Source organism: Lonchura striata, chromosome 17 (genome assembly GCF_050655825.1).
Source record: "Lonchura striata isolate lonStrDom1 chromosome 17, ASM5065582v1, whole genome shotgun sequence".
Taxonomy (NCBI): Eukaryota; Metazoa; Chordata; class Aves; order Passeriformes; family Estrildidae; genus Lonchura; species Lonchura striata.
Genome location: NC_140719.1, coordinates 6,983,418 through 6,997,114, shown reverse-complemented (window position 1 = coordinate 6,997,114; position 13,697 = coordinate 6,983,418). Strand labels below are relative to the sequence as shown.

General features: G+C 58.5%; 2 protein-coding genes across 6 annotated transcripts; one reads left to right on the top strand and one right to left on the bottom strand.

The window, feature by feature from the left end:
* Window positions 1-1,621: 1,621 nt before the first annotated feature.
* On the top strand, window positions 1,622-9,513 carry ASB6 (ankyrin repeat and SOCS box containing 6). 4 transcript variants are annotated; one of them, XM_085593891.1, is made up of 7 exons: window positions 1,622-1,675; window positions 5,301-5,475; window positions 5,897-6,078; window positions 6,421-6,527; window positions 6,842-6,950; window positions 7,432-7,518; window positions 7,689-9,513. In XM_085593891.1, exons 2-7 carry the CDS (start codon window positions 5,363-5,365, stop codon window positions 8,366-8,368), a joined length of 1,278 nt encoding a protein of 425 aa, XP_085450017.1. In that variant the 5' UTR covers window positions 1,622-1,675; window positions 5,301-5,362; the 3' UTR covers window positions 8,369-9,513. The 4 variants fall into 4 exon arrangements, with proteins under 4 accessions (XP_085450017.1, XP_021407085.3, XP_085450018.1 ...); XM_021551410.3 differs by lacking the exon at window positions 1,622-1,675 and adding an exon at window positions 4,420-4,450; XM_085593892.1 differs by lacking the exon at window positions 1,622-1,675 and adding an exon at window positions 4,420-4,647.
* A 724-nt stretch (window positions 9,514-10,237) lies between these two features.
* Window positions 10,238-13,400, bottom strand: NTMT1 (N-terminal Xaa-Pro-Lys N-methyltransferase 1). 2 transcript variants are annotated; one of them, XM_021551413.4, is made up of 5 exons: window positions 13,162-13,400; window positions 12,384-12,443; window positions 11,409-11,611; window positions 11,007-11,259; window positions 10,238-10,626 (listed from the first exon to the last, which is right to left on the bottom strand). In XM_021551413.4, the coding sequence occupies exons 3-5, from the start codon at window positions 11,568-11,570 to the stop codon at window positions 10,370-10,372; spliced, it is 672 nt and encodes a 223-aa protein (XP_021407088.1). In that variant the 5' UTR covers window positions 11,571-11,611; window positions 12,384-12,443; window positions 13,162-13,400; the 3' UTR covers window positions 10,238-10,369. The 2 variants fall into 2 exon arrangements, with proteins under 2 accessions (XP_021407088.1, XP_021407087.1); XM_021551412.3 differs by having other exon boundaries at window positions 13,364-13,400.
* Between the last annotated feature and the right edge of the window lie 297 nt (window positions 13,401-13,697).

Here is a 13,697-nt window from a genome sequence, read left to right as displayed (position 1 = left end):
TTCCTCCTCCTTGTTTAGGGCCAGACCTTATTCTTGAACTGTCTGGCTTTTCCAGGGGAGACAGCTCCCCCTCAGTCCTTGGCATTAAATAATTAAATGGAGGGAATAATCGTCGGTGAAACCCCCTTGGGTTCGCACTTCCTCGGGCCCTGTGATTGCTGATATTTTTTTGGTTGAAATATGACCTTTTTTATGATCAAAGGGGATCAGAGTTCCAAAGGAAAGTTTAAAAAAAAAAAAAAAAAAGGGAAAAAAAAAAGAGGGCCAGCACTTTCTTTTTTCCCCCAGTCTTAGTGGTCTGGTAAAGTTTCTTTAGACATGCAAAGATTTACACACCTTTCTGCAGGGTGCCTTAAATTACCCTCCAACTCTTTACACATTTCCATGAACAGAGCAAGAACAGTAAGTCATTGAGAAATTAACTGGCCTTTCAATAATATCCCCTGTCGGCCTTTCAGAAGGAGAATGTCTAATGACTTTTTTGAAGTAGAGGTCAGGGTTTGCTTTTTTTAAATAAAACAATCTGTATTAATGCAATTTCCTTTTTAGCTGTAGGATTTGCCCTTTTTTTTTTTTTTTTTTTTTTCCTCAGCATCGTTTTTTTAACACCACCAGCCACACGAGGCATCCCAAGCAAGACCTGGTTGCTTGAGACACACACTCCTGGTGTTCCCTAACCTGCTTGTGCAAGCTCTTATCATTTAATTTTTTGGTAAAAATTGTGTTTTAAACTGGACTTCGAAGCTGGCAAGGTGACTCTTAGCTTTGGGTGGTGCAGAGATGGAGCTGAGCAGGTTTGCTTTACCTGACAGCAGCACCTGGGTTTTGCTGAGCTGGGTGTGAGCTCTGAGTCCAGCTTTGCTGGGCCAGAACTGCTGGGTGATGAAGCAGAGGCACTGAGCTGGAAGAGCTGTGCTGGGCCCCTCAGAGCTGTGCTGGGCTGTGCTGGGCTGTGCTGGGCTCCTCAGGGCTGTGCTGGGCTCCTCAGAGCTGTGCTGGGCTGTGCTGGGCTGTGCTGGGCTGTGCTGGGCTGTGCTGGGCCCCTCAGAGCTGTGCTGGGCTGTGCTGGGCTGTGCTGGGCTGTGCTGGGCTCCTCAGAGCTGTGCTGGGCTGTGCTGGGCTGTGCTGGGCTGTGCTGGGCTGTGCTGGGCTCCTCAGGGCTGTGCTGGGCTGTGCTGGGCTGTGCTGGGCTGTGCTGGGCTGTGCTGGGCTCCTCAGGGTGAGGATCTGTCTGTCCAGAGCCTGCCAGGTTTGCAGCCCTTGGCATGGATGTGTTTCTCTTTGCCAGTCCTTCATCTTCCTCTCGAAAGAAAAAGATTGAAAATATAATATTTGTTTGGTAATCTCAGTTTGTGTTTCCTCGGGGTTTCCTGGTATTTCTCTCACGCTGCGCTAACACCTTGTGCTTCCGTGTTGCTCGGCACGGCACAGATTTGGATGTGCTCTGCCAGCCCCAGCCCCTCCTCACCCCAAAACCGTGGACAGGGGCAGCGCAGCCTCCTTGGAGCACTGCCTGGGATGGTGCTGCTCCTTGTGGTACCCAGGAGTTCCCTCCTAACATTCCCAAAATCTCGCCCTGTGGATGTTTTGGTGCAGAGAGCTGGGCTGGCTCGCCCACAGCTGAAGGATTTTCTGACCGTGGAGTTGCACCTCTGCTGCCTGGAGGATGCTTGGGGTAAGGAGTGGGAAAGAGGAGGGTGTGGGGGATGGCGGGGGCCTGGCAGTGCCTGGCCAGGACCAGGAAAGGGCTCTGGGGTGTGTGCCCGGCCCGTGTGCTGCCCAGGCTGGGGATCAGAGCACCCCCTCCGCCCCCGGGGCATCAGGCAGGGGCCAGGGCAGTGCCACCCGCAGGGGTGACAGCCAGGAGTAGCTGCTGGGGGAGTCCCCCGTGCCCAGCCCTGCCCTTCCCAGCAGGAATGGTGTTTCTGGATTTACTGAGCAGCTCCTCTTTCTCCCTCCATCCCTGCCAGACCCCAAAAGTACAGCATGCCCTGCGCTGGCTCCTCTCCTCCTCCTCTCCCCTGCAGCCCTCACAGCTCCCCCATTGCCTCCTAGCTCCCTGTCTCTGTGGTTGGTGGCATTATAAAATACTCCAGCAAGGCCCTTGCTGAAGATTTTTCTCCCAGCTTTCTCATTCCTTCTCTTTCTGCCTCTCTTCTGCTCTTTCTTTCTCTCCCTCTCTTTCTTTCCCTGCCAGGAATCCCAGTCAGTCCCAGATGAACCAATACTCCGTGGCTCTGCTATTTCCCTTTTATTCCCCCCCTCCTTCAACAGCGAGATGGGAAAAGAGTGAACTAAAAAAAAAAAAAAAAGAGAAAGAAAGAAAGAAAGAAAAAAATCAAAGCGGCACATATTGGATCCAGATGTGCTTACAGCCCTTTCCAGCAATTTAATTAAATTCCCCCAGACAGCCAGGAGGATTTCTTAATGATCAAATTTCCCTGGCTTTCCTCCTAAAATGCCCCTCTTTCTTCGGCTGGCTGTTGCTGTGTCTCCCTGATGGATGGCCAACTCGCATTCTTCCGAGTCCGCCCCGCCAAGGCCGTGGGGAGGAAGGGGCAGAGCCTGGTGCTGTTCTCCCACCAGGCACTAAACACCCGCCCAAGCACGGCCAGACCGGCCCTGCCAGCAGAATCTCTGCTCCCAGGAAATGTGGGGCTGGGGAATCTCCCTGCGCTGTGTCCCGTGGTGTGGCCGTGGCAGGGAGGACTCCCACGTGCGTGGGCTCACTGTGCTGCTGGCAAGGGAAGGGCTCAGCCCGTGGCTCTCCTGGTTTGTCACCTCCCAGGGCTGCTTTGGAGCCAGGTTTGGTCCCACACTGTGTCCCCAAAAGCTCCTTTCAAACTGGGGGAAAAGCCTCTGTGGGGCTCCTAAAAATGCACATTGGGGCAGCTCGGTGTCCCCTCTCATCCTCAGGGACAGCGTGGCTGGGGGCAGAGGTGGCACTGGGGTGACCCTGCCTTGGCAGCCCTCCTTTCCCAGCAACAGCAGGAAAGGAGAAGCGATTTCTGCCCAAAGTGCCCACCAGTGCCACACAGACAGGGATGGGGTTTGTGTCCCGTGCTGCCACTGGAATTGTGGAGGGTCCAGGGTTTTCTTGGATTGTGGCTTTTTGGGCTTTACTGGGAACAGAGGGCCCAGGGTGTGGCTTTACCTGGGACTGGAATGAGGGTCTCAGCTGCCCAGCCCACCCCAGATGGGGTCCCCCCAGCCAGGCTGCTCTGGTTTGAAGCCAGCTGAACCCCCCTATGCAGAGGGACAAATCCCCCCCGTCCCTCACTCTCCCTTCTGCTTTCCCCTCTGCTCCCTGCCCGGGCTGGATGGGGTTATTTCCACCCCTACTCAGGCAAACACGGGGATGACACCCCAAAACCCCACCCAGGGGGGCTGCTGGGCTGCAGGAGGGGTGCAGGATCGAGGTGCCACTGCACAGCACCAAGTCCTGGTGGCACCGGGGCCACCCTGCGAAGAGCCCTGTCCTGAAGGTGGGCACGGGGTCCAGGGGCTGCAAGCACTGGGGACCTCCAGCCTGGCACCCCACTTTGTGTGAGGAAAGGAAGGGTGGGAAACAGGGGGGACCGTGACAGCATGTCAGAAAAATGCCCAGCCGGGGCGGCCTCCTCGCCCCTTCTGCCCCGAGGCCACGGCTGCCTGCTGGAATCTGGAAGCGCTCCACCGGAATAAAATAAATACGTAAATAGGAAACCCAAGGCGGCTTCAGTTATTGCCGCTCTCCAGAGCTCCCCGCTCTGGCGGATTCCGCCAGAATAATAATAAAAATAATGATGATTATCATAATAGTACCAATAAATCCTGGGCTAATGCTCCCCCTGGTAGCTCTTTCAGCAGGGGAGGGTCCAGGCGCTGCGGGCAGCGGCACCGGAGCCACCCCGAGCCCCGGGGGGGCGGCAGCCACTGGGTGCCACCTCCCAGCAAAGCCAGCCCGGCCTGGGTGGGTCCTCCAGAGGGACGGGGGACATCGGGGAAAACGGGGACACCCGGGATGGGGGGACACCCGGGACGGGGGAGGACACCGAGGAAGGGGATAGGCGGGGCGTGACACCCGTAAGAGAGGGGACGCCCCGGGGGGGGACAGAGGGGGGGAAAGGGCGGGAAAGGGGAGGACAGAGGGGGGGAAAAGGGGGGACAGAGGGGGGGAAAGGGGGGGACAGAGGGGGGGAAAAGGGGGGGACAGAGGGGGGACCCCGGGGGATGCCCCCGTCCCCCCCATCCCGCGCGCGGCCGCGTGCTGCCCCCTGCTGGCCGCGCCCGCCACGGCCACGCCCCGTGCGAGGCCACGCCCACTGAAGCCACGCCCCTTTAAAGCCACGCCCATGCGCAATGCCGCTCGATGAGGCAGCGCCTTGAGCGAGGCCACGCCCCCAGCCAGGCCACGCCCCCGGTTCCGGTTCCGGTTCCGGTTCCGGTGGCGGTTCCGGTGCCCGGGCAGGTGAGGGGCGGCCGGGCCGCGGGGAGCCGTGCGGGGAGGGCGCTGCCGGGGCCTCCCTTCCCTCCCGCCCTGCTCGGCGGGGGTTGCATTGCAATTCGTGGGTGTTTATCTGTGAAAAAGAACCGGGCTTTGTGGACTCGTTTGTTGTTTTTTTTTTTCCCCCGCCGCTATAGCCTGATCTGCCTCCTCAGGGAAAGGTGTGATGGTGTGTTTAATGCACCTAAAAATATTTGTATGTCAGGAGTGGTGCATGCCCTTATTTATTTATTTATTTATTTATTTATTTACACGTACGTGCTGATAATAACAAAAATATTCCCGCTTTGGAGCATTGTAAAACGAGCAGAAAAATTAGTGTTGTTTTTTACTAGCTTATTTTAATTTGGCTGTTACAGCTCGGTAAAGAGCAATAAGGGAATGAAGATGTGTGGTTTTTGTGCAGGGTCTCGTGTTCCTCCCGCTGGGGTCTGGGGGCTCCTGCCCATCCCTCGCCGTGGGCTGCCCGGGGATTTTGGGGCTTCCTGGGCTTGAACCCCAGGAGGGATCTGCGGGGTGGGCGGTCCCTGGGGTGGCTCCAGCCCCTCTCCCAAAAAGCCAGGCAGGGCTTTGCTGGTTGTAGACCCCTCGGAGCACCCCCAGGCTGGCTCCTGGCACAGGGGCATTGTGCCCGTCCTGGCTCCGCCTGGGCGTTCCCGTGCCGTGCCCAGATAACTGCAGAGCGCAGGAGATCATTTGGAGACACCAGATCGCTGTGTGGGAGGAGATCCCTGTGCTGCCTTTATATGTAAGGAGGGGGAGGCTGTGTTTTCTTCTATGTTCAAACCTGCTGAAAGCCTCGTTTGTTTGGAAGGAGGGAGAAGCCCCTCGGAGGACAGGGTGCTGTGCTGGAGGCCCCGGGCAGGGCAGAGCACAATGCCTTTTCTGCACGGCTTCCGCAGGATCGTCCTGGAGTACCAGCCCCTGGTGGATGAACTCCTGGGGCTGCTGGCCACCCCTGACACGGAAGGACAGAGCTCCCTGGAGAGGTAAGAGCAGGGGGCTGAACACCCCAGGGTGTTTCTGGGGGATGGTTGGAGCTCAGGGAGGTGGCCAAGATTGGACAGCGTTGGCTTGGACAGCCTCCAGTCCTGGCGAGCAGCTCATCCCACAGACCTTCCTTTTGATGCTGTTCTTTGGGAACAGGGAGGTGCAGCAAGGCAAACACAGGAGCTGTGGGGGCTCCCCAGGAACAGCCCTTTCTGCCTGACCCCTGGCAACAAAGCCTAAACTGGGGCTCAGCTCAGCCCTGAGGCTGCTGTGTAACCCCACAACCAGCGGGTCAGAGACCCACTGGGTATGGGACCAGAGGGAAGACCAGGGATTTTCCTTCTTCCCTGGTGCCACTTTGACCCTTGCACACCTGAGCTGTGTTCACTGAGTAACTGCTGGGTTTTTGTGTGTCTCAAGCCCTGCCTGCCTGGACAGTGACAGGAGCCAGCTCTCAGCTGTGAGAAGAGTCCTGGAGAGGGAGATCCACTCCCCATTTTATCAGGAAGGTGTGAGCTATGCCCTGCTGAAGGTCACCGAGCTGGGGCTTGTCCCAGCTGCAGAAATCCTCCTGGAATTTGGTGCTGACCTCAGCTTTGAAGGTGAGGCTGGTGGGAAGGAGGCTGGGCCAGGAGGAACCGGCAGATGAGAAGCTGCCCTGGCAGGTGGGGATAGCTGGGGCACAAACAGGGGCTGCTGCCAGCTCAGACACTCCTGCTCCTTGCTGGAGTAGTGTGGATGTGCCTTGTGTGTACCGAGGAGCACCAGGGGGGCTTTTGGCAGGATGGAACCACTGGAGCAGCAGGACCCGGGGTGCCTGTGCCTGTTTTCTCAGGCATCACTGTGCTCCCAGGACCCTCCCCAGCTGTCCCCTTCCACTCCTGGCAGGCACTGGGGCCGTTTTGGGGAAGCCCTGTGTTTTCTCTGACTGTTTTTGTCCTCAGACCCAGTCACCTACTACACCCCGCTGCACATGGCGGTGCTGCGCAACCAGCCGGACGTGGTGGAGCTCCTGGTGCGCCACGGCGCCGACATCAACCGCAGGGACCGGGTACGGCCTCGCTGCCTGGGCACGGCCAGGCCTCAGCTGCTCTGCTGTGTGGGGACAGCCCTGCTGCTTCCCTCCTGCTTCCCTCCTGCTTGTGCTGCTTCCCCTTGGCACATCCCTGTGCCCACTGTCCGTGGTGCTGTGCCTGAAGGTCATGTTGGCTTTGGCTGAGCCCCTGCCTTGGAGCGATGTGTGGGAGGAGGCTGGAGAGATAAACTTACTGTGGCCAAGATAAAACCCCAACAGCAACTCCCTGCTGACACTCACAGACTCCAACATCTGCCAGTGTGTTTTAACTGTTTTTAACTGTTTTGCAGATCCATGAGAGCAGTCCCCTGGACCTGGCCAGCGAGGAGCCCGAGCGGTTGCCGTGCCTGCGGCGGCTGCTGCGGCTGGGGGCTGACGTCAACGCCGCCGACAAGAACGGTCCGTGCGCCCCGCCCGGCTCCCCCAGCTGAGGGTGGGCTGGGGCAGGGCACAGGGCTGGGCCATTTGCTGCTGCGCCTGCTCCCTGCTTACAGTCGGGTGTGGGAGCTGGGAGGAAGCTGGCAGAACCTCCCTGCACTCAATATTTTCTCCTGGTGTGCTGGCTGTGTGAAAAGGGCTGAACCTAGCTCTGTGCAGTCCACGGGAGGTGGGGTGGGGCTGTTCTTCTGTTGTCCTAGAGCGCTTGCTCTAAAACTCACTCTTCCATGGCACATAGACCCACTGAGGCTTCCATCAGCCCTGCACGTGTGGTCTTTGACTGTCCCCACAGATGGGCACCATCATGGGGACAGTGGAAGCCTCTGCCAGAAGACTGGTTGTCACTCCCTACGTTTGGCTGTCTGGTGGGTGGGGCGGGTTGTTTTCCTTCCTGCCTTTTGGGGTGTCACCCTGTCATCTGTGACTGATTGCTCCATTGCAGGGAAGACAGCACTGCTGCATGCCCTGGCCAGCAGTGACAGTGGCCAGATCCACAACACTGACAGCATCCGTCTCCTGCTGGAAGGAGGTAAAGAAAACCTTCTTCCCTTTCTGGGCTGGCTGATTCTTTGTGCAGCACCAGGCACTGCTCTCCTGACTCCTTTATGGAGTCAGAGAAAAGCCCAGGGGTGCTGGAGTTGGTGCTGGCCTGGCCTCACACTCTGCAGTGTCAGTTATGTTCTCTGTCCCGTCCTGCAGGCGCAGATGTCAGGGCTGCCACCAAAGATGGTGACACTGTCTTCACCTATGTCATCTACCTGCTGGGAGAGATGGCGTACAGCTACACCGAGGAGGAGGCCGAGGACATCGAGCGCTTCTGCTTCCGTGTCACACAGCTGCTGCTGGCCCACGGTGCCAACCCCAGCGAGTGCCCAGCCTCGGAGTCCCTCACACACTTCTGCTTAAAAAGCTTCAAAGACTACTTCCCCCTGCTGCGGTTCTTGCTGGAGTCAGGCGCTGCCTACAACTGCTCCCTCCATGGTCCCTCGTGCTGGTCCGGCTTCCACATCGCCTTTGAGCACCTCTGCTGGCACCTCAGTCGCTTTGATGATGAAACCTATTCCTCAGACCTCATGCAGAAGGGTCAGACTCTGCTGGAACTCATGATGGCCAGTTCACAAGCCATCCAGCTGCCCAGCAATTTTGAGGTCAACACCAGCAGCTGTAGGTTCCATGGGGAGAAGGTCCAGACTCTGTTCTGCTCTCTGAAGCAGCTGGAGCGCTCGCCGCAGGCACTGAAACACCTGTGCAGGGTGTTCATCCGGCAGCGCCTGAAACCGTGGCCAGTGGATGACAAAATCAAGGCTCTGCCTCTCCCAGACCGGCTGAAGTGGTACCTCCTCATCGACCACGCTGCTGCTGGGCACGAGGACCTGTGAGCCTGCCAGTGCCTCTCTGTCTGCTCCCTCCACAGTCCTGCTGTGCCTACAGCCACCATCTCTGCTCTGGGACAGTTTTCTCTGCAGCAAGAGGTGCTGTCCACGGAGCCCCTCTCTGTGGCATTCTGGGGGTGTTTTCTTGGGCACAACGTCACACCTGTGTTTGTGAAGGTCACGTTGCTCTGGGGCATGTCGTGGGGAGGCAGGCAGAGCTCCTGGGCATGGGGGAGCTGGATACTGGGGCTGGTTTGGAGGGAGATAAGCATAGGCCTGGGGTCAGGATCAGTGGGTTGGAGGTTGTGACTGGACAGGCAGTCTGTCCTCTCTCCCAGCCCTGCCATGGGTGAGTGATGCAGTGCCTTAGATGTCCAGTGGAGTTGGGAGATGCCTCAGGGTGCTGGGAGAAGGAAGAGGTGTTCTGGCTTTCCTGCCTCTGGTCCTGGTGGTGGAAGCAGGTCTAGCATCACCCTGTGGGTGTGGATGCCTTCCTTGCTCAATGTGCACTTCTGACACCGGGGATGGGAGCAAAGGGAAGTGGGGCTGGCAACAGTGCCTGAGTGCTCCACGCCCTCTGAGTTTCTGCACCCCATCCTGGCATAGAGGAATATCCACCAAGGACATGTGAGAGTTATTTGGCTCCAAAACACACACAATGTTTCCTAACATCATGGTGTGTCCTTGTGCAAGGATGAGGAATGGGCAGTCAGCAGCTGTGTGCCTTGTGTCTCCCCATTCCATGGCTCTTTCCCTTGGTGACCACTCCAGGATCTTATTCTCCAGTGCCTCCTTCCCAGAAGGAATTGCTGCACCTGGAGGGCTCATTTTCCAGCCTTGCCACAGCTGCCTGGCTCCCCTTTCTAGGCACCTGCTTCCTCGTGACGTGCCAAAGGCTGGCCACAGAGCTGAGCCCCACACAGTTTTGCTGGTTTGTACTGTTTTTCATGGGGTACAGATGCAGAAGATGAAAAATCTGTTCTGGCTAAAGACAGTTTGTACCAGGTGGATCTGGGATTCACTGGCATTTGAAACTGGAACTGTGTGTGCTGATGAACTGGTGCTTAAAAAAATCCAGTTATGTGATCAAATTCTGCCCTGGTGTCTGGAATGGGAACTGAACAATTAAACAAGGCCTTCTATAATAACAACAGGGGCTTGTTTTTCCTTAGGAGAGGTGGGGTGAAGGACAGGAATGGGGGGATGGCTGGAGGGTTGAGCTGCAGCCAACTCTGCACCTGGGCTCACCTCTGGCATGCTGCTGTGCCAGTGTTGGCCGCCTTGGGTCAGTGCCAGACTTGGGTAAATGAAGGGAATATGGCCAAAGAGAGGATGGGAGTGCTCAAAGCCAGGTGATGGTGTGGGGTGCTGGGGGAGTACAGCAATGGAGCTGGAGGTGACAGCCTGGGTGGGTCTGGGAGCAGCTCAGACCACACCAGTGCACTGCCGGGGTTGCAAGGCTTTGTCTGGGACACGCCCATCCCTGCAGGAGGATGTGGGGACCCAGGGTCACACACACCTCCCTTTTCACTGCTCATGTAGGAGTCCTGTTCAGGGGTTTAAAGGTGAGGCCCCCTCAAAGCCCCAGAACCTGGTGTTGCCTCCCCACACTACCACAGGGGAACAGCTGAGGTTTCTCCTCTGCCTTACACAGCTCATTGCTGAGCAGCAGGAAGGGGTCAAACACCCAAGTAAGGAATGGAGCCCAGTGCATGCCCCAAGCTCCTGTTCATGAGCAGGAGCCCTGTGCACTGCAGCCAGCAACTGCTCCAGCCCATGGATCACCTCGTGCATGGAAAACCCTCGTGCTCCTGTCCAGAGCCCCTGAGGGAGACACGGAGCCGACATGCATCCGACAAACCTCACGTGCAGAAGTGCAACAGCAGGAAAATGTATTTGGCAAACACCTCTTTCACAAACAGCAGCACTTGGAAGACAAAGTCCCGTCCTTGTCACCAGCCCCTGGGAGGGGAGTCACGACACGGGAGAGACCTTCTCCTGCTGCCCTCATCTCATGGCAAAGGTGTAGACGTGGTAGATCTCATCAGGGAAGTTCTCCTGGCGCTCCTCTGCCAAGAGGTGCAGCCCAGCTCTGCGGATGATCTTATGGACCACGTCCAGGTCCCGGCAGACGCTGCTGTCCACATCGTCCATGATCACCCCCTCCTGAGCCATGTTGTCCTTGATGACCACGATGCCGTTGGGCCGCAGGCCGGCACGGCAGCGCTTCAGGAAGTCGGAGAGGTGGTTGTCAGTGAGATGTCCTGGAGGGGCAGAGCAGGGGTTAGAGGGCAGGGGTGACCAAGGGGAGGAAACACAGAAGCTGCATTTGGGATCCCTCCAGATCCAAATGGCCAAATACTTGAGACGTCTGCAGGGACAGCTTTAGCTTGGGAGTGTCCAGCTTGTGTCTCACTACTCAACTCCATCCAACCCACATCTCTGCTCTGGCCTCTGAGGGCTTGGGGGGAAAAGTACAGGGCCCCTCCATGGGATGGGGGACGACTGCCCGCCCCAGGCCCCCACCCCTGCTGTGATCCTCATCCTCCAGGCAGACCTCAAGCCGCTCTCCCCAGTGCACAGGGTACCTGCCCCTCAGGGGAACAGGACAGGCTGGAAAGACCCCACAAGTGGCGACCCTCACCGATGACCCACTGGATCCAGATGACATCATAGGAGTTTGGCTCAGGGCTGAAGTCCTGGAGGCCGCAGCAGAAGTAGTTGCGCACTCGCCTGCCCTCCTCTCCCAGGTAGCTCTTGGCCTTGGTGAGGAAGTCCTCTGTCACATCCACCATGTCCACTGTCTTGAAGAGGGGCAGCAGCAGCCGCTTGGTGATCCGGCCAATGCCAGCCCCGCAGTCCAGAGCACGGGTTGTCCCCGTCCGGTTGGGGCCATCCTGCAACAACCACCGTGAGGGGTGAATCCCACAGAGGAGAAACGGCACAACCACACAGAGGATCCCATGGAGCAATTCAGAGGGAAGAGCCCAGCTCCACGCTGGGAGTAGGGTGGGGTTTTATGAGCATGACAAACTGTGCCACCTACCCGCAGAAACCTCTGCAGGAACTTCCTGGAGCTGTTGATGTCGATGCTGGAGATGTGGCCGTAGCCCCCCAGCATGCCATCCACCGTGGCGGGCACATCCTTCCAGTACTTCTCTGCCTTGGAGTAAAACTCAAACTCGTTCTCCACCACCTCGCTGGTCATGCTGGCCAAGGGCACGTGCCCGCACAGGACTCGCTGCTCCCCTGGGATGGGAGAACCCCAAACCAGCCAGGAATGAGTCAGCTCTGCCAGTACCCCACACCTTTATCACCTTTATCACCCCTTCCCCCTCCCCAGGGCTACTGCAAACTACAAAAACCTTCAGCTGAGAGCAAGAAGGAACAAAGATCTAAATCCTGGTATTTTCTGGAGACCAAGAAGCCCAAAACCACTCCCTGGGCAGATGCCTCAGCCAGAACAGCCATGGCAGAGCCTTGCTCAGCAATACACGTAATTATACAATTATATTTTAAGGCTGACCCACCCTTTTCACCTATTCTGCCTCTCCTTTCCCTGCCTTAACATTGTACAGATTCCAGGTTTATGTGTGGCGACAACCCCATCAGTCACCTCCAATTACATCTCGAGTTGCTAAAAGTTATCCTGAGCACCTACCTGAGGATTGTAAATCTCAGCCGTGACCATAAGTTAGATATTTGCAATATAATAAAGTCAAGGTATAATCAGCAATACAAGCTATAAATCCCCCCCAGGCATCTCATAATTCAAACCACTATGGATTTGATTAACTGCGCTGGGGATTAGAAACTAGATTTAAGGTGGCCAAAGGGTAAATTCAAGGACTTCAAACACCTTTACAAATAAAGAAATATATAGAGTTCGTGGCTTGAATTTGCTAGCAAATACCCTATTAGACACAAAACCTTTTCTATGGCAGCTTAGACAGGTTTGGTGGCCCCACGTGGCCTCGAACAGCCTAGGGATAGGAAAGGGGGACATGGCATCTCAACTTACAGGTCACCGGTGGAAATCCAGTTTGGCTCAGTGGTGCCAGGAGCCGGTCTACGCTGTGATCTAGGAGCAGAGAAGATTGGATTTAAGTGCCCAGTCACCCTTCTAGTCCTGTAAGTGTGACCATGGCCCCAGGAAACCACAGGTAAGAGACAGCCCAGCCCCACAGACACACTCCCAGCAGGCTGGGGGACAGGAGCTGCTGCTGCCCCTTAGCTCAGAGGCAGAGCCATGAGTGTAGCCAGTGCATGGAGGGTTCTCTTCCAGCGCCCCTGTCTGTGCTCCAATTTGAGCAGTGCTCCTGTCCGATTTCACGGGCTGGGACCCAGGCTCACCCTCCCGGCAGTGACCCCATTCCTTGGCCTGGCTTTGGCTCGGTGAGTCCCTGGCGACTCATTTCTCAGGGTGCCACAGGCTGCCAGCAGAGGCAGAGAGCACCCAGCCGCAGTGCCCCGAACCTAAACCCGAACCCGAGCGTTCGTGCTGCCGCAGGAGCCGCGACACGCGGCCGGTGCCCGCGGCAGCCGGGCAGCGCAGGCCGGGGCTGCCGCGGCCGCGGGGGAAGGTCACGGCGCGGAGGGGTCAGCGCAGCGCGGGGCCCCGAGCCCGGGGCCGCTCTCGGGGGGCTCCGCAGGCCGAGGGGCTGAGGCGGTGCCGCCGCGGGGGCTCGGGGGTCCCACCCGGCCCGGGGGTGTTACCGCAGCCGGTGCGGGGCGAGGGGCGGCCCCGCTGCACGGCCCGACCCGGCCCCTTCGCCTCCCGCCCACGGGGGCAGCCCTACCCCGGCCCCGGCCCGGGCAGCTCCGCCGGCCGCCCTCTGCGGCGGCGGCCCGTGGAGAGGCGTGCCGGTGCTGCCCGGGGTGCCCGGAGGTGCCCGGGGGTGCCCGGGGGTGCCCGGGGTGCCCGGGGTGCCCGGGGTGCCGCCGCTCCCGCCGCTGCCGCCGCTGCCCCGGGCCCGGCCGCGACCCCCGCCCCCCCGTTACCTCCGGCGGCGGCCGCGCGCTGCGCCCCCACGGGACCGGCGGCCGCGGGGACCAACCAGGCGGCGGCGTGGCGGTGACGTCACCGTGACGTCACGAACCGGCCCTGCCCTGCTCTAACACTGCTGCCCGCGCGGGGGCGCTCCGGGCCGGGGGCCGGGGTGGTCAGCGGTGGGACGGACTGGGATGGACTGGGGTGGATTTGGATAGACTGGGACGGACTGGGATGGATTTGGACAGACTGGAACAGGGGTGGAAGGACTGGGGCAGATTGGGACGGACTGGGACGGACTGGGATGGATTGGGACGGACTGGGATAGACTGGGATGGATTTGGA